General features: G+C 39.0%; 2 protein-coding genes across 2 annotated transcripts; one reads left to right on the top strand and one right to left on the bottom strand.

Annotated features, from left to right (window-relative positions):
- The first annotated feature begins 85 nt into the window (after positions 1–85).
- Positions 86–5,289, top strand: lypla1 (lysophospholipase 1). Its single transcript, XM_058639086.1, has 9 exons — positions 86–417; positions 1,140–1,171; positions 1,591–1,656; positions 2,183–2,230; positions 2,384–2,454; positions 2,541–2,614; positions 3,142–3,243; positions 4,595–4,771; positions 4,869–5,289. The coding sequence occupies exons 1-9, from the start codon at positions 349–351 to the stop codon at positions 4,926–4,928; spliced, it is 699 nt and encodes a 232-aa protein (XP_058495069.1). The 5' UTR covers positions 86–348; the 3' UTR covers positions 4,929–5,289.
- A 940-nt stretch (positions 5,290–6,229) lies between these two features.
- LOC131466041 (regulator of G-protein signaling 20) lies at positions 6,230–12,566 on the bottom strand. Its single transcript, XM_058639098.1, has 5 exons — positions 12,486–12,566; positions 10,415–10,575; positions 8,256–8,333; positions 7,924–8,158; positions 6,230–7,164 (listed from the first exon to the last, which is right to left on the bottom strand). The coding sequence occupies exons 2-5, from the start codon at positions 10,570–10,572 to the stop codon at positions 6,976–6,978; spliced, it is 660 nt and encodes a 219-aa protein (XP_058495081.1). The 5' UTR covers positions 10,573–10,575; positions 12,486–12,566; the 3' UTR covers positions 6,230–6,975.
- Positions 12,567–24,111: the final 11,545 nt, after the last annotated feature.

Raw genomic sequence — 24,111 nt, 5'->3', positions numbered from 1 at the left:
TCTTATTTTTAAATGACAGAGCAGAAAGCTAATCACGTAGCAGCAGGGGCGGGACTAAGGGACGTGACCGCGTCATTGACGAGTGGCGTCCTCGTTGTTTAGAGAGGGGTGACTCCCCGACGCTGTGTGTTGCTTAATACAACATTTAAACTTTCTTTTAAGAACTTCACGACTCGCCGGCGGTTGAACCGAACTCGTGGACATCGGTGTCCATCTTCGGTTGACATTGGCCTTCCAGCTACTTCGTATTTGACAGCCAGACTGGGATTAGGGATTTGACACTGACTAATATCGTAGTTAGCTAATAGCAGCTAACTTCTTTCCGCTTATCAGCTGCCTCAGCGTTGTATGTGCGGCAATAACATGTCGGCGCCTCTACCTGCCATTGTGCCTGCTGCCCGGAAAGCCACTGCAGCGGTGAGTTCATCGGGGACAAACCGTGGTTTACCAGGGGCTGCTCGATAGTAGGAAAACATTCGATATGCGATACTGCAGTGGAATATTGGAATGACGATATGACGATAAAAAAAAAAACCTACGGTAGTAATGTCTTTGTGATTTATGGTTGTTTGTTAATCAGTGAACGTTATTAATTGCAGCAAGGCCTGCAATGATTATTTGATTGTCAATTGATTACTGAGCTAAACGTCAACTATTTTGATACTCGATTATTTGGTTTTATATCATTTCCAGGTTTGGGACACACATTTCTCAACATTTTCTGGCATTTTTTGCACCAAACTAGTTAGACAATTGAACAAGACAGATTAATATATTGTATTTTTCTTTTTTGGTAATGCATGTTTATTATTATTATCTTTATCTTTACTGTCTTGCTGCTGTAACAATGCACATTTCCCTACTGCGGGACAAATACAGGACTATCTTATCTTTATCTACATTTTGCCTTAAAATATTTTCTGCTGCTGTCAACAAAAAACTCCCTTACAACCAGGTGATTATTTTTCATAATTGAGTACTTAAGTGTTGTACCAATTTATTTTTTGCTGAAGATGCAAAGCAGTGTTACCTTCACTGACAGCTAATTATCCTAAATTATCTGCTAGCAGGTTAAGTGGTAGAAGATGGACGGATTGTCTCTCTGCCTGTGATAATATGTCTGTTGTTTCATTTTACAGGTGATATTTCTGCATGGCCTTGGTGATACCGGGTACGTGAGAACAACATTGTCTATTTCTCCCCCCAGTTTTACCAAAAGTAGTTGTGTTTTTAATTGTTTTGCAGATTTGGATCAGTAATCTAATTACATTGAAGTGATGACTCGCTCTTAAAAGTTCACATTGTTGGTTAAGACTTGATTCCAATGGTAACATTCACATGCTACACAGTAGTTTACAAAGTAATTGCAATAAACCTCACTTTTATCAACTACAACTGTGCATGTTATGTCATCAGTAATCTAAAACATCATATATTTTTATCCCACTAAGCATTATTAGTACCTTTTTCTACTTTTTGTGTGTATATACAGTATATATTACAGCATTCCTTTACTTGTTCTGCAGGTGGGTCAGAGTTATTTACATTTAAATGGCCCTACCTTAAGTGTTGTGTTGTCTGTTTTGACAGGCATGGCTGGGCGGAGACTTTCGCAAACATCAGGATACCACATGTGAAATACATCTTTCCACATGCGTACGTATTCACACCAGCTGCAACATCAGATCGGAGTGTCTGCAAGTCTTGAGAAATGAAAGTGAAGTCAGATTAGTTGAGCTAAGGTGCTTCACAATCAAGGAAAGTCTTAAGTTCAGTGCTTTGTATGGTCTTGGATGTTTTATATTCCATGTTATTGTAAGTCCACAACAACAACAACAAAAAAATCAGCTTTGTTATCGACTGGTATTGCTAACAACAGTTATCCCGGGATATGTTTAAGTCCATATTTTTTTCCAACTTCTCTCTGGAACATGGCTAACTTGGAGGTCATTTTACTCCCAGCTCAGGCTTCTAAGTTCTGAGGTAAATGGTTAGCAGGATAACTTCTTCGACACCAAAATTAGATTTTGAATGACAACACGTTTTTTACCAGAGGTGATGCAGAAGTTACCACAAAAGTATTGAAGTTTCGATACCCAGCCCAAATCTTTACAGATCAAGAAACCTGTATTTAATGTTGCATTTCACATTGTGTAATGAAACCTTTCTCTAATGATTTCAGTCCCACCATGCCTGTTACTCTAAACTTTGGAATGAACATGCCTTCTTGGTAAGTGTCAAATTATCTGAACATAATAAAAGCCTTGAAGGATGTCACATGTATACTCCTGTGTTTCCCCAACTCGTAATATCACACCGCTACAAAAATGAAAAATCCAGGGAAACGCTGCACCCACCTTCACATTTGTTTTTTCATTCAAAGGTTTAATATCTACAGTTTGAGCTTCGATGCAGAGGAAGATGAAAGTGGCATTAAAAGAGCTTCAGACAACAGTACGTCAATAAAACTGAGTGTATACTTGTAAGGGATGTGCATCGTGTCATTTACATTAACAGCTTGTGTTTTGATATGTCTGCAGTTAAAGCCTTGATTGACCAAGAAGTGAAGAATGGAATACCGTCACACAGAATTATGCTGGGAGGCTTTTCACAGGTAAGTGTGGCACATTCGCACCTGATCCGTACTTGGTCGTCTATTTTCCTTTAAAGGGGACCCATTTTCATGCAGGCATCCTCAAAGCTACATAATTAATATGTTATAGTTTTTTTCTATGCCCGCAGTCTATTCTCATACGAAGCTTAACGTCTCGTTGAGACAAACAAGCCACAAACCGAGCAGCCCACACCCCGCCTACTGTTCTCAGTCGAAACGCAAGCCTGATCCGGAGCTTTACCATTCCAAACTGTACCGTACTGTACCAAACTGAACCATACCATGATGAAAGCACAACATATGTTGGGCACAGTGTCATTTTGTGCAGCCCCAGCTCTGCAGCATCACAGTGATCTGCAAAGCTGCACATGAACAGAGATAAATAGATAAGACAAATCTCAAAATCAGTTGGGACTTTTTCATGAAAGAGGCAGCTGAAACTACATCTATTCTGTACTGTCCTCGTCTCCTTTGCTTGCTGTGTTGTATTTGAATGATGGATTTAGGGGAGTTGTCTGTTTTTCCAGGGTGGAGCTTTGTCTCTGTACACGGCTTTGACAACTCAGCAGAAAGTTGCTGGAGTGGTTGCACTGAGCTGCTGGCTTCCTCTCCGCAGCTCCTTCCCTCAGGTAATGTCATGGATGTTCACTGTCTTAATGCACATTCTTAAGTAGATAATTAAAGATGATATAAAATATGTACAACGTACATTTTAACTGTTACTTCAATCCCTATCGACTATTATGCACGGCCACTTCCTGGTTTTCTATAAGCCTGGACGACTATTTCCATTAAGCTGTCAGCCAAAGATGCAGAGATGTTCTGCAGTCGTTGTCTGCAGAAGTTACCAAGAGTGTTTAGTGACAAATTACAGAATTTAGTGGTGGGTGTTCACTGAGGGAAGCAGCAGCAGCAGTGTTCACTGTTGTCACACACATCCACAATTGTCCCACCCTTTAGAACAGCAACTGAGAATTATCACAAGACGACAATAACAGACTGTAAAAAACATTATATGTAAAATAGCCACAGCAAGAGAGAAAGTTAGCTGTGGCTTTCATTTTAACTCCTCTCCACTGCAGATACTGTCTTTTTTTTTTGTCCCCTTCTCTGGTCAAGATGTTTTTGACGGGGGGTACTGAGGTTTTGTCTGCTGGCAAGTGCTATGAGCTTGTCTACAGACCAAAATACCCAACCAAAACATTAACACTTTGCCACCTGCAAATGAGAATTTTGTGAATATGCTGGCTGTCGATGGAGGAATTACCTCCTTTCTCTTGAAGGAGCAGAGCTGGCAGAATACAAAGTCCAAGTTACAGGCTGTACCATTGTTATCAGTGAAGATTTCACGTTTCCTTAATCTCTGATGACACATGATGGTCAATTTATGACTCGGTATAACATATTTCTCCCATATAGCGCCTGTAAAGGTCTTAGGCCACCATAAGAGTTGCTTGTTTTAGCAATGCTATAATGACAATAACGGTATCATTATTTCTCATTCACTTTAGCGGAACACATCCAGAAAATGCAGGAAACATGTATGTCATTTTAAAATAACACAGTTTTCAGAAGAGCTTCACAGGTTAAAAGTGAAACTAAACCCCTAAAGAACTTTTTGATGATGATCCAGGTGCAAAGCTTTTATAAAGGTCTATTACACCAGCTGTTCTTAGAGGCATGCTTGGGCATTACATATACGTGTTGTAAAAATTAATCTCATTCAGTTTGATATATATAAAACCAACTTTTAGTCACATCATTCAATTCCAGGTTCCACTGATAATGTGACCTAAACACAACAAAGCTGGTGGTGGCCTAAGACTTTTGTACAGCACGGTGTATATCTAAAATGTCTAAATGTTTGTTTTATTGTGAAGTATTCCTTTGATTTAAATAAGGTTTAGGGATGGCCAACAGCCAAATCCTAATCTGTTATAATCAGATAATATGAATAATCCTAATCTCTTCTATTCTCAGGCAACTGCAAACTGTCCTAACAAGGACATGCACGTGCTCCAATGCCACGGGGATGCCGATCCACTGGTCAACCAGGCTTTTGGCAAAATGACAGCAGACAAGATGAAAACTCTCATCAATGATACAAATGTCACCTTCAAGTCATATCAGGGTCTGTCTCACAGCTCGTGTCCAGAGGTCAGTTTTGGAGAAATCACATTTTCACCTTCTGTCTCTGCTCGAATTCTGTGTTTTGTATCTTATATAATTGCTTTCTGTTGCATTTCTTCTGCAGGAATTGGTGGATGTCAAGCAGTTCATAGAGAAGCTTCTTCCTCCCATCAGTGACGAATGATCTCGGAAGTGTCCACACGACCGCACAGCGTCATCAGAGTCTCGTGGGACTGACGCCCATGTGACTCTGTGGACTCGAGGAAACCACCGACTTACTTGACAATAAAACCACGCTGCTACTCCTAAAGCCAGGCAAGAACAGAGCAGCTATATGTTAACCCGGGAGAGCCTTGACTAAAAAGGTGCTGCATCCTGACCTGGAGCCACACATGAATCTCAGTATTTCAGTAGAGTGACTTCAGTTGCTTGCATTGACACAAACCATTATCTGCAGGAAACATGTACTGGAATAACTAGGGCTATACCTTTTGGTTTGATTCTTCCGATCTTAAAATAAATGGCTTGTTGCTAATTTTTCTTAACCAATGTTGTCTATTTTATTAGTACTGAAGTGATTTTGCGATATCAGCACGATTTATTAGTTTGAGGTTTTTTTTCAGTAATATTATAAAAATTGTCATTAAAACTAACATGTACACCTCAAGATGAGGTTTTTGTATCACTCAGTGGGTATTCTTAGTATTTCTGACAACAAAAAATAGTATTGGTCACTGTATGAATGATCAGTGGAGTATTCCAAATTGAGTTACAATTTGTACCTGCCTATAAGTTTTAATCAGGTTACAATGTCCTATTTTGAGTTTTGACTGCAATTGGTATAAGACTGTTCTGTGAAGGGTATCTGCATGTAATGTTCTCTTGGCAACTTATGTAAACCTATTGGAAATGTCTTGAATCAAAAAATTAAATATATGTCAACAACCAATACACATATGCAAAGACTGCTTAAAAAATATAATATTTCTGCAGCTTCATATGCAGTCCATGTTGTAAATTAATATATTTAACCCTCGGATGTCATTGTGGACATTTTTGTCCATAATGACTCAAGAGGGTTGTAAATTTTAAATCTCATGCTAAACCAAAGCTAATAATGCATTGAACTCAATATTTTGGCTAATCTTTGACATATCCAAATCCTTAATCCTTAATGATTTAAGAGGGTAGTCAATTTGAAATCTGATGCTACACAACTGATAATGCAATCCACTAATAATAATGACATCAAGTAATCAAACTGGCATTTAAATGGTTTAAATCCTCAGTTTTGAGCAGGTTTGAAGTTGTGTAAGAGATGGATGAAGAAAAAAGCTGAAAAATAATAATCTGTTAATGTTTTAGCAGGTTTTTGGAACTGGGCATTTTTGGCCTCAATGACTGAAGAGGGTAGTAAATAAAAATGACGCCTGATGGTTAACGTTGTGATTACAGTGTGATTTTCACGACACAAGACAGCAGGAACAACATACGATTGTGCTTTATTTGTGAGAATTCAAAGAGCTATTTCACACAAATTCCTTTTTAAATACACAAATATATCAGTGGTCTTGGTCGTGTATTCAGTTTGTTTATCCCTGTTCTGTTTAAATTAAATATATTAGGACTAATGTATCACAGTATTGAAACACATAAACGATCTATTCCCCAGGTATCAGCTCACTGAGATGTAAAAATGTTTTTATCTTTGAGAAGAGCTGAAAGCACCAACATGTGAAGTCATTGTCGCACCACTCGTGTTAGACTGAAGGTGCTAGTGTAGAGGATCTTATTCCAAGGCACTTTCCTTCTTCTTCTTCACTTACTGATAAATAACTACTAGTTTCTACAAGAACTGGATATGCATTAAGGCTCACAATATACCTAAATACAAATGCAGTGTCCACAGATACATGCGTTCCCTTTTTTTAAGTAAGGTAGAAAAGTGCAATGTCAAGCGCTAGGGAATATATAAAAATATAGATATGTTCTCAAACAAGTAACTGATGCTGCACTGAGCGTTTGTTCTTGTTTGCTCCAAGGGTTTTGGTAAGCTAATCATGGGTAAATAAACAGCACTTACAGCTGGATAAAGACTGGTTTTAAGAAGTGTTCATTTTCCTGTCCGTCTTTCTCTAAATAGCAGGACTCCTAACAGGAACACAACAACTCCTTGGGGAGGGGACGCATGCGCCGGTTTTTGAAAAGCTAAGTGTGTGGCAGTGGAGAGTCTATGGCTCGGGGGGAGGCTCCTCCAGGCTCTTCAGCAGGTCCGTGTACGTCACAGAGTTTATGAAGCGAGGGTACGAGTCTCTCTGCATCAGCGTGTAGATCTGCTGCTGGGCGTCCTCAAACGTGTGCGAGGTCGGCTCCAGCATGTTGCGGTTGATCACTTCTCGAACGCGCGAATCCAAGCTGACCTAGAGGAGACCAAAACAAAATCTTTATTGGACAGATGTTGTATCCTTTGTTTGGGTCCAAAAACAAAAGATGAGGCTTCCACCATGACCCTTGACCTTTCATTGTTGGCCACCCAAATCAAAACAGTCAAAAATGAACTATTGTGCCAAATTTGAAAGGATTCTCTTAGGAAGTTGCACATTTACAAGACCAGAAAATATAATATCCAGCACTTAAAGCATTAAAACACATCATATATAAAGATAAACTGATAAATTAAAGAATCGTTTAACAATAAACTGGAAGGTAAGGCATAAATAGATTCATATCTTTAGTGTTCCAAAGACCATTACCTTTAAGCAACACTAAATCGAAAGACTATTAAATGAATCATCAGCCATTTTGATGATCAATTAGTCCATTTCATAACAAATTCTCTGTTTTCAGTTCATTGAATGTGAATATTTCCTCAAATCTTTGCTCTTCTGTGAGAGTAAACTGTATATTTATGCTTTATTTACGCATTATTTTGAGGTTTTATCAATTACTCCAGAAAATAATGTGAAGATTAGCAGGTTCCTGGTTTAAAACACACACTTAAGAAGCTGAAACCATTAGAGGTTCGGCTCATTTCCTTTTTCAGTGTCTCTGATCAGCAACAGTTACATAATTCAGTTACTTGATGACTAATTTTGTGTTGATCACATCAGCACAATAATCATTGTAACCACATGATCGCGCCGTCCTCTCGGCACTAATGTCCTGCCTTATTGAATCACCTCTTTGGGGGAAAGGATCGAGACGAAGTCCTCGTATATTTGTCGGACTTTCTCCTCCACCACAGTCTTGTTGGTCTCCTTCTTCAGTTCCTCGCAAGCGAGCCAGAACATGATGTTTTCCTCGCTGAACTCCGTCCGCAGGAACTGCCTAAAGGCAGCGCGACCGGCCGCACTTTTCATCAGCCTTTCAAATGACATCGTCCAGGAGTTGGCGTCATCCAGAGTAGCCTTTGGGCTTAAAAACAAATATTCATTGTCATTTAGTAAAGAAATACTGAGATTGTTTTTTAAAAAATATGCTTTTTCAAATGAAGGATTTGCCCTTTAATTACCTTTCTTCAAAGTTAGTTATTCCCTCTGTCCTGTGTTCAAATCTCTGAATTGTCTCATCTTCACTTCTAACAGTCAAACTGCAAGAGAGAAACAAACATGCAGTGTATTTAAAGTAATGTCAACCAGGTCAAATAGGATTAAAGTGCTTTAAATGTCCTTGAAATCCTTGAAAGTGCTTGAATTTTAAGTTTTGATAAAATTATTTTCCAAAAAATGTACTTATTTCACTTATTCGATTCAGGATTTGGGTTGTTTGTAGCATAATGCTGTCTTGAGTATGTATGTATTCCTATAGAAAATATGTAGGTAATTATAACAGCTGTAAGGTGCTTGAAAAATGTCATTTTTGACCACAAAAGGGCTTGAATTTGACCATAGTAATAAACACAATTAATTTAGCATCTGAAAAAATGCAGAATCTATTTTACTGCATGATCAGTATCATGTAGACACATGAACATAACATTTTTTATGGACTTGCTGTGTTCATGGAGTCATTGAAGATCGTTAATAGGGTTGGAAAAATTGTAAAAACACATGGATTTCCTCCTCACACACCCTTGTTATTGTTATTCGTAAAATGTTCCTTGTGTAGTTTCTGCCTCGTCAGGCCTCAAACGCTCCTCCAGATAAAAAATACTTGAAATCCCTTTGATTTTAAGGTATCAAATACCATATACTCCAGTTATTTTTAAAAGAGGACATCTTTAAAGTGGGTTCATTTGCCACACAGTACAAATTGTATAAATTACAGTCTACAGTTATTTTTTTACCCTTTTTCACGTCACCCTTTGACGTAAACCCTGTGTACTGAACATGTTGTTTACTCCTGATTCAAATGAACCTACAGTAGATCCGGCATGATCCACTGGGAATGTTTGCATATTTAGTTAAATGTGTCAACTGTCCACTTGGTCCTGTGGGGGATCACAGTGCATAATTAAAATGTTCCCAACACCTGATGTAGCAGCTGGCTGGAGACTAATTGGTTCAGGTGAGGGGCCGCTGTGAGCCGTCCCATCTGGGAATGTGGCCGTTGTAGCTGTGCAACAAATAAATGAAATTGACAAAGACGTGGAGACAAAACCTTTTACTCATCCCCAGTGGAGTGAATTAACTTGGGCCGTGTTCTGCACACAACAGGTTAGTTGTGCTCAGAGGATGCTCGGGTAAACGATAGATAATTCCAAAACATATTCCGGGCCCTCAGGCCTCGTTCTAATGAAGGCCAACGTTGGTCACAGGACCGCTGTGAATTCTGTTTTTGTGGGATCATGGTGCGGCCTGCACGTATGTCAGAAGGAAGTTACACCCTCTGAGCTTCAGTCACAGACAGAGCGACATCTTTGTCTTGTAAAATGATGCACGACGCAACAGTTTACAGAGCAAAATAGCTGCTGACAGATTCCTCATTTTCAAATAATCTGGAATGTTCGCAATAGATTTTCTTTTTCATTCATTTACAGGCTATTTTTTTTGCTTTTCCATTAGCAGTAGTACCTGGTACTTGGTGCTGTTTTAAGTACCTGCTCTGATTGGTCAGAGAGTGTCGTCACTGGGAGAGTCACAAACGCGACGTCCGACACAAGAATCAAAGTGAACAATGCTACTTCAACAACATATGTTGTTAATGTTGTTAACTGTACCTTTAACTCAATGCTATATTAAGAATATGTTCGCCAATTTAACTCAGGGTCAGATGATCTTGTGTCAATGAGACCCACGTCTGTGTAGTTCCCAGTGTCTTGTCAGCACGACACTTAACAAAAAATATACAAACTATCGCTTTAATAATCAACTTTCAACTTCTAGCTTTCAGAAACCGTTGCAATAATTCCAATAGCACAAACTGTCGCGTAATTACCGTAATGCAAAGTGTGCTCGTGCAAACGTATCGTCTGCAATACGCTCGGTGTTAAAGGTTGCAGACCCCTGCCCCACCCACACCCTGGGAGACTGGGAGAAAGAAAATTACAATAAACACTTATGAGACAGGGCCCCCACTGAAATGTCCATGCAGGCCACTGTAATGTATGTTTTGTTGGTCCAGTTGGGAACCAGTGAGGCCACCAGGATCCCCCTGCGTCTCGGGGCCACATGTCTCTCACTTCCGGCCCTGCGTGTACTGTTGTGTGTGAAGCAGTGGAGTGTTTGTTACCAGGAGCAGCTACAGCAGCAGCACCAGCAGAAACAGCAGGCATTTGAGGCGTTGGTGGGGGTGTTTCCCATTCTGTGACGCGTGTGGAGGACACTGGCAGCTGCTTCCTGATGAACCTGCATCTGTCTCTTTCGCATCTCCTGCCGCTCTGAGCCCATGGACTGCGTGGAGAGAGACCACAGTGAGAGCAGTGAGGAAGAGGAGGAGGAGGAGGAGGAGGGAGGTTTTACTGGAAGATTATGCCGCATTAAGCCAGAGCATCACACACACGCAGACATCACAGTCCAAGGAATCACACAAGATTAAAGATCTTACAGGAGGTGGTCAGATTAAAGAAGGCCTCATATTCCCGTTGAGAGAATTAAATCTGCAATAAAATGATGCATTAAAACTGTAGTGGCAAACTTCAACTTAAATCATTAGCTGTTGACAGGTTTCAACGGGCTTGACTCGTATGTACTCAGTCACCAATGCATGGAAGATAGATGATGATAGAAGAAGGTTTTGCACATTTATTTCCACTTGCCAAACATCCAGGTTACATTTCCATCCACACTCTTTCGGATCAACAATACACGAAAATCTTCCTTTAATGTTCCAAACTGTGAAACTGTGGTTTTAACAGGAACAAAATGGTCATAGCTTATCACAGCTTCTAACACACACGCTGCGAGCCGGGAACGTGTGATCACTAAATATTCTCTAGCATAAATACATCGTCTTTTCCCTTTAAGGCTGTCAGTTAACTCGTTTAACTGTTCACACTGTAACATAATAATACTGCATAAGTTAACACAATACTGGCTCCTACAAAAATCTTCACATGTGCATTTAAATGTGCAGTGATTCTTGTGGAATGTTTGTGTGAACACTCATCGCTGACGTGTGAGGTCGACTCCTGTGCACAGAAACCTCCATCAATAACAATCTACTGTTTGTTTTTGAACTACAAGCAAAAGTGTGGCGACTGTTAACAGCTGCAGTGACAAATGTCTGCTGAGTAGTGATGAGTAACATCTCTCCATCATCATCTCCTCCTCATCTTCCCTCTGTCTCCTCCTCCTCATCCTCCTTATCATCTCTCTTTATCTTTCCTCTGTCTCCTCCACCTCCTCCTCATCCTCATCATCTCTTCTTCTAATCCTCATCATCTCTCCTCCTCTTCATTATCATCATCTCTCCTCCTCCTCATTATCATCTCCCCTCCTCATCCTCATCTCTTCTCATATGTCATCCTCGTCATCATTTCTCCTCCTCATCTCTTCTCCTCATCCTCATCTCTCCTCATCATCATCATCTCTTCTCCTCCTTATGATCTCTCCTCAGTTTTCCTGTCTCCTCCTCATCATCATCTCTCCTCCTCTTCATCCTCATCTCTTCTCCTCATCCTCATCTCTCCTCCTCATCATCATCATCTTTCCTCCTCCTTATCATCTCTCCTCATCTTTCCTGTCTTCTCCTCCTCCTCATCATCTCTCCTCCTCCTCATCATCTTTCCTTCTCATCATCATCTCTTCTCCTCCTCATCATCATCTCTCCTTCTCATCATTATTTCTCATCCTCCTCATCTCCCCTGGTCTCTCAGTGAAGAATGATCAGCAATGATAGCGACAAGGCGTTACTCCTGGACCGCAACAATCGCATCCATCAGTCGCATCCTCCGGAGAACACACACACACACACACACACACACACACACACGATGGTCGATTGAGCCTAAAGGAAGCAGCTTGCAGCCATTTATAGAAGCATAATGAAGTCATTTGATCGGAAAAGCTGATAATTTAGAGATTTTTTTTGTCTTTCAAGGACAAAAAAAACAAAACAAATAACAAACAACAAATCCTCATATACACACAGCGGTTTTCTCATGTTCATGTGTTCATCATAAGGTTTGCGGGAATTATCCAGTGAAAGATGCTCCAGCTTCACTGGATGCAGAAATCATCCGCCTTTTCCTCCACAAATAAACTGCAATTTCCCATCAAAAACATCATATATATGAAAATCGTTTTTTTTCCTCCAACAAACAGACGCGTTTAAAATAAAGCAGACATGAATGTGTACTCACTGTGTCACCATGAATGCCACAATACAGGTGATTCTTTTTTTTTTTGCCTCGATCACATCCGTCTGCCTCGACTTGACACAAGCCAGATGGTTTGTTTTGTGCGCATGCGTCTGTGCTGCAAGCGTGAACAGATTTCTCTCTCTCTTTCTCTCTCTCTCTCTCTCTCTCTCTCTCATTCACACGCATGAGTTTATGGAATTAATTACAGTTCAACTTGGTAAAAACAATTAAATATTTCACCCTGAAGCTACTTATAAAGACATGCTATATATTTGCCTCTTCAACACGACCATTCATATAAAAATATATATATATATATATACATATAGAAATACATATATTAATATTAATACATATATGTATATTGATGGTTGATAATAATGACACATTCCCTCTGATCACGCTGAACATCTGGAAACACAAATTCTTCCATCTGCAGAGAATTCACCTTTATATCCGTACCACATGTGTCCACCAGAGGGCAGTGACGATCCGTTTAGACACGCTGTGTCATTATTATGATTATTATGATGTTTTGGTGTCTATTGAGCTCCACTAATGAACATATTTTCTCAATGACATCACTCAATTGATCAATTCATAAATGTATCAAAATGATTGACACATTGATTAATAACTGTATTTCATGCATTATATTCCAATGAGAAATGTTTTCTTTTCGGACCACAGTGTTAATACAACGACATATGCAAATAGTACAAAAAAAGTACAAATTCTATCTAATAATATTCTAATTATCCAATGTATGTATGTTTTTAATGTTTATTTATTGACTTTATTTAGCCATGAAGGTGCCATTGAGATACAAGATCTCTTCTTCCAGGGAGTCCTGTGGTCAAGATAGCAGAGCACAAATAGTCCACGTAGTCACAGAGACAAAAACTATTTCAGATATCAAACTTAGACAACAGATTAGAATATAAAAGCTAAGCGGAAGAAGTTAAGGGAGTAAATAAAAGTGAAGTGCAGCCCTATACAAGCCATACCAACAAGATCCTCACTCCGAACCTCCTCAAAAAGACAGTGCACGCTTGGGATCTCAGCATAACAATGTACATTTGTGCAATTGTACATTTGCCGTTCTTTAATAAAAAGAACTACTTATAATGAGATTTTTGAATAACTACATCATATGAATGTAGAATATTGTCAGTGTTTTCAGTGGTAACACAACTGTAAATCTAAATGAAAATGATAATTGAAACTAAATGTGATTTTTATTGTTCCCACAGGGACCTTTTTTTTCTTCTTCTGAGGATATAAGTAGCAGAATAATGGAGATTAATAATGCACCCATAAAATATTCATTAACGTGTCGGCCAGACCTGACATTAAACCTAAAACACTGTGAAAACAACAGTAAGAAACCAATTAAAACTGATGATTCTGTCAAATCTACTGTTTATATCTAAGTTTAAATGACTTTTAAATGACAATTTAAATGAAATTGTCCTCTAAACTCAATTTAGCTGAGTTATCTTAATAATGAATACTTTAATGAACATTTTTCCTCACGCTCTTGACTCTTTGAGTTAATAAACTGATGCGTGATCAGGTTTTACAGAGTCGTTGAATGTGCCTTTTTATTTTCTGCTGCTGTACAATCGGATCAAAAATTAACCATGTATTTCAATATATACATATATATATATGTATATATTCTATCTCCTGAACACACAAAGTGGTGGAAAATTTCATATTCCTGCTCTCCAGCATCAGAGCACTGAGATTATCCAGTGAAGCTGAAGCTGCAAATATGACTGTGGAAATATGTTAAATGGTGATTGCAGCAGTGTGTGTGTGTGTGTGTGTGTGTGAATCAGCTATAAAGCAAAGTCAATACACACAAGTCTTTCTGTCCGAGCCTCACGGTAAATCATACGTCCTGTAGCCGTACAGTGATCTTTGAGAAGGAATTGCCTTTTTAATGGAGCCTGCTCTCTGGTGAGAAAACTGTTTAGTGTGATCTACAGCTGCTGGAACATAGGTTTAAGCACATGTGTGAATCATTCCCTGCTTCTCTCTAAGCATCCAACGAAAGGTCAGTCAGCAAAAAAAAAAAAAAAAGAAATCCACCTGTGCTTCACCTGTGTGTCACTCCTCAGAGATCGGTTTAGTAGAAGACTGCAGAAGACAAAGAGACACAAACGTGTTCAGCGTCAGCTGCGTCAGTTTCCCCAGCAGAGTCACACTCACTAAATGTGAAGTTACATTCACTCTGGTTATTATGTTTCCCTGCTCTCTCAGTCTGGAGGAGCCTGATTCTTCACAAGTCATTACTCCGACTTGTGCGGTGAATAAAACCTTATAATGAACTGAGGCTCAAAAGTAAAAATGAATTTTGTGTCATCTAAAACATAGCTGCGTGTTCTCCTCAGTTTATCACAGAGGCACAGTGGGTTAGCGACTAATGACTATTTCATCTCTGATTTAATGTCTTTCTTATATGAAGTGTCTCTCTCTGCTTCACTCGTCTGTGGCATAGCAGAGTGAGAGGGAGGAAGAGGAGGCCGCAGGGCTCGACTGCTGTGCACAGCAGGACTCTTGAAGGGTGAGGTCACCTGGATGGGTCCCCGGGTAAATCACATTGTCTCCTGAGACTGAATTGATTTAGGGATTTTTTTTTTTCTCTCCAAACCAGTGTGAGTCAGGAGGGGCAGGTCCTTAACCAGTGGTGGAAGAATACGCTGAATACTCATGCATTTAAAAATTCTACTCAGTGGTGAAGGCTGGGCTCATTTTAGGCATAAATGGAACTATACCTATGCAATTTTTTCTTGCATAAAAGTACCTTACCAGGAAATGACTTTTGGTAGAAGTTGAAGTCACTTTTTATCATGTTACTTAAGAAAAAGTCTTTGTTATTTATTTTACTTTTACTCCACTACATTTCCTCTAACTACCTTTGTTACTCGTTACTACCAAAGAAAATCAGAAGAAGAAGAGTTTGTATTTGTATTAGTTTGTCATTCACACGCTGCAACATGGGGTTAAGTGTCTTGCTCAAGGACACATATAGACTAGCAGAGCCAGGAATTAAACCCACAACCCTACCACTGAGTCACCATGGCACAATCCTTACACTTCACTTCTTACTTCAAAAACTTAAGTACATTTTATGTCAGACAAATACTTTTGATGCTTCAGTACAGTAAATGTCATATACGTTAAGACTTTAAGAGAAAAAAAAGTCATTTTCTGGTGAAGATACTTGTACTTTTACTCAAGTTTCCCTTTATATACAAGATTGTTCTCCGTCTCCTCTGGGCTCCATATGCAGCCTTGAAGGAATCTGTCCTGTGATGAGAGACATTGTCCATTTACAGAAGAGTTCAGAGGAGAGGTTTGTTTTTTTTTCCTCACACAATTGGATTGGACTTTTTTTATTTGCCCGCCCCCCTCCTGACCAGACTAGATTTTGAGTATCAGTTTGAGACCTCTGATCTAAACTGACTGTTCCTCTCCAGTCTACTACTAATTCAAAAGACTGCACAACAGTGTCACTATTGTTTAGCACAGAAAGAATGAATCCACTTAGTAAAACATTCTAAAATAAAAATGTAGATGTGACAGCTGCAGCTGTTTTTCTATTAAAATCCTGTCTGCTACAACCTAAGGTAAAATATAAAAACTAGAATGAGTTTAATTAGCTGCTTTCTAACCAATGAGTATTAACCAAAAGAGAAAATAACAGCTAACTTATTGAACCAGTGTATTATATCTATACACTTGTGCATATACAAGTGACGCTGCCTCTCACCCACTGTCAGCTGAAATTAGCTTCAAGTCGCTCTGAGACCCTTAAAGGAAAACAAGTATTGACCATGGATTATTGATTTTCTTTTAGTGTTGAGGTGCAGCTGAACAGCGCTGAACGCGTGGACCTAGAACAATAGTTTTACGTCTCCAAATGTCTTTTTAATGCATTTTCAACATTTCGAAAGTCACAATTACATTTTTAATTGTGCCTAATGTAACTGTCTAAAGAGACTGGTTCCCTTTAAGTGTCCTGTTGGTGACGTCATGACCGGTTGGCACTTGGCAACCATCTGCAGCTCAGTGATCAGTGTTTCTCAATCCTGGTCCCCTGGGACCCGCTGGCCTCCGTGTTTTCGATGTTTCCCTGCTCCAACACACCTGATTCAAATAGACACCTCGTCAGCAAGCTCTGCAGGAGCCTGATAACGACCAGTTCATTTGAATCAGGTGTGCCGAAGTGGTGGAAACCTAACTTTGCTTAATCACAACAAAGTTGTTTCTCTGCTTTAAATGTGAGGACAGTGTCCCTCTGAAAATGAATTACAGCTGGTGTCAGAGCAAAACTTCCGCACCGAAGGAAACTGGCCCTGACAGTTGTCATTGCGAGGATGCAGGAGGAACTCAGCACATCACCACCATCATTCTGTCTCATTCTGACACTTTAATCTTCATAAAATGAGGAAAAGTTTTGAGCGAGAATCACAGAGGAACACGGTCTTAAAGTTCGGTCTGTCCACCAGGCGTTCACTGAGAACCTCATCTCCACCATTCTTTGCAGCAGGGAGGTGAGATCATGATGATAAATATTACCTTTTCTAGGATTTTAAGCTGAACATTAAACTTTAATTTATTAAAAATGTGTGTAGATTTCCCTCCTGATGTGACATTTTATTAAAAGCCATGCTGTGATGACAGCCTCCATTCTTCATCCCAGAGAAATGAAGTAAAACACTATTTCTGCAAAATGGCTCTTACCTGCGATGAAAGGATAATACTCTACATAATATGAACAGGAAATACACAGATCTGAATTTGTTTTGTTTGCGACCTCATGCGAAGACTTAAGGTGAAATGACTCTCACCTCATAAGCCTACAATCAACCGCATACACAAAATTAATTAAATGGTAAATACGACCAACAAATGCAATCAGATCCTTTTTATATGACACAGTTTAGCTCAGTCTCTGGCATTTCACACCTTGATTGGAGCCGGTGGCAAAATTAACCCTTTAGGTTTCAGGTTTGCTGAAGTGTCGCTGTCAGCGGCGAGCACAGTGCGGACATGTGGATTTATATGGAGGCCAGATTAGGCCTTGCATCAGGTAAACCAAATCACATTGACCTACAGTAGAGTTAAATTCTTTTCCATCTTGTTTTTTCCAGCAAACTCCTTCAAATTCTGCGTCAAAGACTGGGAAGAAAATGTTGGTCCAAATGCCCAGCCCGACATCAGCCCGACATCAGCCCGACTCCAGTCCAACTCCAGTCCAACTCCAGTCCAACTCCAGTCCAACTCCAGTCCGACTCCAGCCCGACTCCATCACGACATCAGCCTGACTCCAGTGTACACAGGAGATATCGGACTATGAATCACATTATCCAGGTATGTTGAATTGACTAAGGCTGGCAGACCAATGTGTTTACATAAGAAAACCAAACTATTGTCTTAGTCCAGACTTGGTACATGTATGTAAAGACATTGAGTGTCCCAGAAGCTGAAGACTGAAGACAAAATGTCAATTAGTTTCGGCACTTTTCAGTGTTTTTTAGAGCTTATTCGAGCACAGAGTAGATAAAATTGGGCTTATGTGGTCTATTAATCTAATCTGGACGAAACAAAAAGCAGGAATAATCATCTCCAGATGTGAGCGTCACGCAATTATCTTTAGTGTTGAGATGTTCCTCAGGTGAAAGAAGCAGTTTTTGTCCAATTGCCTTGAATGGTTCTCCAAGGACATTCATTTGAAAAACAAAGGTTTTACTCTATACACTCTAGGTGTGTAGTATGATTTTAAATGTTTGGCCCATTGCTATTAATGTGCATCCTGCATTTAAAGGGCTCTTTAAACATACGTATATACACTTGCGTGACAGTAGAGTAGCATAATGCAATGCAACACAATCACCCTGCAGTCAGAGTGCCTGAGATTTCTGCTCCTCCCGAGGGAAGAGGCTGTAATGAGAAGCACGGAGAGCAGGTAATGGGGTGACGAGGACCGAGGTATTTCATATTCACGCCTCATTCACTGCTAAACAAAAGCAGAATCCACCGAAACGTCTAAAAAGCAATCAGGCAAAAAAAAGAAGAAAACGACAAACTAATCATAAAAAATAAATAAATGTACTTTTTAATCCCCCCGCCCCCCGATGCTCCTTCGCCAAGGTCAGTGGAATTATTTGTTGGATCTGCCTGTGGTTTCTGGTGACATCGCAGTAATAATATTCACAGTAAACTCCCTCTGTGTCTCATACATCCTGTGTAGAGATCTTTAGTGACACTATACATCTTGATGTTTTCGGCAGTCGAGGCGGCTGCTCGCCATTTCCAACATTTGTCTGGGAGCCAGTAAAGGTTTTATGTTCTCCCTCCTCCATTACTCTGTTTCAACTCATCTCCTGTGGACAGCAATGTGGAAAACACGGCAACTAATTAGAGATCTCTCAGGAATAACATCAAGGTTGGAAGAAGTGGAATATGCCCACCCCCCCCCCCCCCCCCCCCCCAAAGAAAAAACAAACAAAAACTAATTGGACTGAGACAGTGATGGCATGCTAATAAACTGCGGCACTAAGGCAGTAAAGAGAAGACATAAAAGAGAAGGAGCCAGTGTCTCTCCCTGCAACTCATCAGTATTTGTCCAAGATCAATCTGGTTTGTGAGATAATTAATGTAAAACGACCTCCTGTATTATCACAAACTGCATGTGGTGAGAAATACTTCAAATCCCCCTGCAGCGATAGTAGCGCATACTGTACTACAGAGGTAACAGCTAGTAAAAACAGAAGAAATGGATAGATTGATACGTAGTAGTAGTAGTAGTAGTAGTAGTATCTGCATAAACTTTTATGCCATTTTAGGCTTATTTTGATATTTTTCAACACTAACAATTAAAATGTACCTGATGAAAGAGAAATGAAATGTGAACCAACAAAATATAATTTTTTACACAAGCTTTCATATTTTCAATTTTTTTTTAATTTTTTTTTTAAAAGGGCTGATATGATACTCGCTATCATATCAGGTCCAATAAATAACTGGATTGCATAGATAAATATGGAAAAACCAATACAATCCACGTAGGTTTGTAATATCAACAGGTACTTGGGTTTTTGATATCGGTATTGGCCGTGACACGGTTTTGTGGTATCGTATCGGTAGGTACTCAGATTTGTGATATTGGTATGGGACATGAATAGGTGGTATGTGCCATCCCTATGAAAAAGATAAATGCTAAATAATCGAGCTTATGGCCAAAGCGATGGATTTCTTGCCGGTTAGCCCACATTCGATATCAGCATTGCTATGTTGTCAATAATCTTTACACAACAATACATGCTCAGTCTTCTGACCATTCAATGTTTAAAGTGACATGGAATCAATGTGTGACAAACTCGTTTGGTGTGTTTAGCCTCAGGTTTTTAATTTGTGTACAATCACTGGAAATTGTTTTTTTTTTATTCATTAACCCAGGAGCCAGACCAATCATTGTTGCTACATTTTACACACTGTGCCTTTTAAGGCTCCATATATTCATATAGAATCCTCTTTTTACTGCAGCAGTTGGTAAAGCTGAAGTTCACCATAGAGTGCAGTGGTTCTCAAACTTTTTTACACCTGAGAAAAGGTTGAGCTAAGACTGTGTTTGGGTTTGATAGTTTGTGCTTTTCAAATTCCCTTTCATCCATTTGCTTCTGCCGTGCCGAGAGCCAAGTCAGTCTGCGCTCCAATCCTGTGTCATCAGTTATTCTGCAACACGTCGAGCTGCCTCCTTGTGTCATTTCAAGCGCCCACAGCAAAACAGGTAGTTTCCCCCCCCCCCCATAGTTTGTTTATAACAAAATGCAGGAAGATTCTGTGGCGGCAGCTACACAAATCATTCCCCGCTCTGGTGTTCCTACAGCACCACAGAATGTCTGTAATGACCCAGAAACAGCTTTTTTTGTACGTTTGTCATTTCGGGTTAAAGCAGTGTTTTTCATCTCAAGCCTCTGTGCAGCAAGCAGATAATCGGTTTGCGCCCCCTAAAAGAAGCACAAATAAACAAATTATTTGTCAATTTTAGAGCTCCCCATAGAGAAGTCTGCTCTCTGCTGCTTTCGGAATCAATTTCCTTCCATTACTGATCCTCAAGAGGGTAAAGCACAAATGAACTGGTCCAAGGTGAGGTGAAGGTGCAATGGTGGCTCTGTGGCTGAGGTTAGTGAAGTGGGAAAAAAACACTGCAGTGGTTTTAGGATGAGCTGCTGATGTGACTCAAAGGATCATTAACCTGCTGCTCAGAAAAAAGGGGAAACTAGGATTTTTAAGGATTATCTTTTTGTAATCAGAGGTCCAGTTTTGTCTGTTTTTTTTTACTTATTGAGGATAGGAGTCATGATGATTCTTTTTCTCTCTTTAAAGGGTCATTTTTTTAAAATTCTTAAATGTGGAAATTGGCTCCTTTTTTTTTTTTCCAAAGATGTGGGTTTTTTCTCTTTCAGAATGTCTGGGTTTATTTTTTTAATACATTTTTATTTTATTATTATTGTCCCTCCGATTATCTTACGATCTTCAACCCAAACCACAATATTATTAACATTAATGACTTAACCCTAAACCATACAATTAAATTACATGTTTTGTTTTTTATTTTACAGTGATTTAAAGGCACATACAAATACAACACAAACAATATTGATTGTTACTTATGAATAAAGTCTGTTTCAAATGCATTCCATGATTTTAGACATGAATTGATTTGTCATATAATGTCAAACATGTAACATAAACATACACTAACTGCAGTATTTAAGAAAAACAATAACATGGTTGGGTCACGAGTGTCATGGACATATGATTTGGACATAATTATGGCCAAATGAATCATTTTCTGGTTGAAGCTGATGTAAAGTCATTCTAAAGCTGGCATACAGGTTGACATTATTTGCAGAGGTGAATGAAAGGTGATGTTGACATCAAGTGCTGCAGCCACTGATCTAAGACCTTTTTTCTTTAAATTCTCTCCTCCATCAAAGATAAGTGTGTGTGCTCACTCCAATAAGCCTGTAATTGAGCAGCGAGCTCTCGGTCACTCTCTTGTTTGCCAAAGTCATTTAAGTGGGATCGATGATGTGGAGATGAGTCAGAGCTGGAGCTCGGCTCAGCAAATACAAGCGCAATGGACTCAAATGAAATGACAGATTTTCAGGGAGTCACCCAACACAAATGACGCCATGACCCCAAAGAAACCTGGCCTTTAAGTCAATTATTAAAGGTGTTGAAGAGACAAGACAACTACACAAGTTTGTCAGGAGATGGGATGTTTGTTTTATTTAGAAAAATCGATAAAGATCAAGATGAGCCTGTTTTTAAGCTCAGTACTGATTTGTTCCACTGAATATAAACAGTCTTGAAATATAGCATTAACATTTGTACTTTTAGAGCAGGGTTGGGCAATTAAAAGTACCACTATTTTGATAAAATTTTACTGAAGTAAAAGTACTGGTCTAAAAATGCACTCAAGTTAAAGTAAAAAAGTAGCTTGTGTAAAATGTACTTCGAGTAACAAGGTTGGGGTTCTTTCTTGTGTCGTCCAAAAAGGACAAGGGACACAAATCTCACATGAATTGTTTTAAAGGAAAACCTTTATAAGTGAAAGTACTGACAAAATAAAGTATGTAAACACATAATGTATCAGTCAAAATGGGTCAAAGGTCACAAATGCTTTAACTTTCTCACTCAATCAGGGACCTGAATGAACACCAATTCACCTGTCCTTATCTTTCACCTGTCCTCGTTCCCTGCAAAAGCTTCTGATGCGAGAATTTTTAATTTTATTTTTTAATTTAGGCATTTAACATGTTTTACTCGGTAACAGATGTGATTTAAAACGTGGCAAAGTACAGTACTTCCAAAAAAAACCTACTTAAGTAAAATTACAAATTTTAAGTACACAAAAAACCTACACATACTTTGAGGGAAAAAGGCTTCAAAATAAAAGCGTGCATGATGTTAACTCGTTTATTTTCTCATTTCCAATTAACCTTACTCTAGCAAGTCAGGAATCCACTCTAGAGGGAGGTGGAAAAGTTGGTATACAATTTAAAAAGTAGTTTTAAATGAGTGCAATGGGAAGTTTTTCAGCAAATTAAGAAGGAAACTGGAAATCACATGACTGAAACTCAGGGTGACCAGATCCCAACAAAGTAAATATAGGACAATATGGGACGTCTGTTACCAGTACTGAGAAAGTGCAGAAAGATTTAACTTAAAAAAAATAAACCAACAGTAGACTATATTTTTCAAATATACTACTGGTGCGTTATAAAAGCTATGGCTTATAAAATATATAGCCAGTCCAGGGTGAAAAATAAAAAAAAAAATAAAGAAAACTTTGGCAGCTTTTGTTCAACTACATGAATTTTTGGCATTTACTTCCACAGTTGATCTGTTTGCCTGGGAGTGCAGTACAGTGTGATAAAATATTCAGCAGCTGTGATTCACATTGTACTCTCCTCCATGTGCACTTGGAAAAAACAAACACAAAATATCAAGCTCCAATCTGTGGTACGTGTACCACCAGTGGTACGCAAGCTTCCTCTGGTGGTACTTGGAGGAAAATCAGAAATACTGTTCTACTGTATAAACCAGGAAATGTGATCAGAGTGGAGTGTGTCACCTTATCTCTCCCTCCATCTCCATCTAATTTCACTATGCCAGTGTGTGAAGTATGAGAGGAAGAGGAGGGTGATGATGAGAGTGAATTATCTTATTGTGAATAAATCTGCCTCCTGTGAAAAGTCACTTTGCTTGGCCTATTTACACCGCTGTATTTTAACATTAATGGTGTTAGGGTCAATATTTTCTCTGTTCGTACTTGGTATAAGAAGTTTGAGAACCACTGGTCTAACATTTCCTTCAAAGAGGGTATAATTTGCAGCTGACTGGAACTTTTCCCTTGATGACAAGAAAAGTAACAACCGCTTAAACAAAGTGCTGAGATAAAGCAAATGTAGAAACATAAGACCTAAACGACCTTCAAACATAGGATAAAACAGACAATAAAACAATGTACAAAATATAAAAACAACACAGATAAATATTAGGTCTGTTTTTACGAGATTTCTTAGTTTTTGCTCCCCTTAAGGATCCAGTATTTTTAACAATCTCTTGATTGTTCCCTGTGTCACGGCGTAGCCAGCCTGTATGTATTTCCAGTGCATCGTTTTATATCTGTGACGCATGCCATATTTACTCAAATGATATTGAAGAAACATTGCAATCTCCAGCAGATCTGAGTGTTCTTTCCATCCGAACAACCGCAAAGTCCTGAGGTGCCTGCGCAAAGTTGACAAACTAATAACAATTCCATCAATATTACATAAATACAGGAGAATCTGCCAATGTCTCAAAGTAAAACTGAACAACTGGGACATGTTTGCTTTCAATTCAGCGATCAAGACAAAGTCATTTAAGTCATTCACTCAGAAAAACCCATAAAGTTTTTCTTCTCCTCAGATCGAGACATTTGAGTTAAGTTCACTGATGGACTTTCATAATGTTGTTATATGTTATATAATATATCAACACATTACAAAAATAATCATGGATGTCGTTCCATCGAGACATGCTTTTATATTTTCAA

This window comes from Solea solea, chromosome 1 (assembly GCF_958295425.1).
Source record: "Solea solea chromosome 1, fSolSol10.1, whole genome shotgun sequence".
Taxonomy (NCBI): domain Eukaryota; kingdom Metazoa; phylum Chordata; class Actinopteri; order Pleuronectiformes; family Soleidae; genus Solea; species Solea solea.
This window is presented reverse-complemented; position numbering and strand designations above follow the sequence as displayed.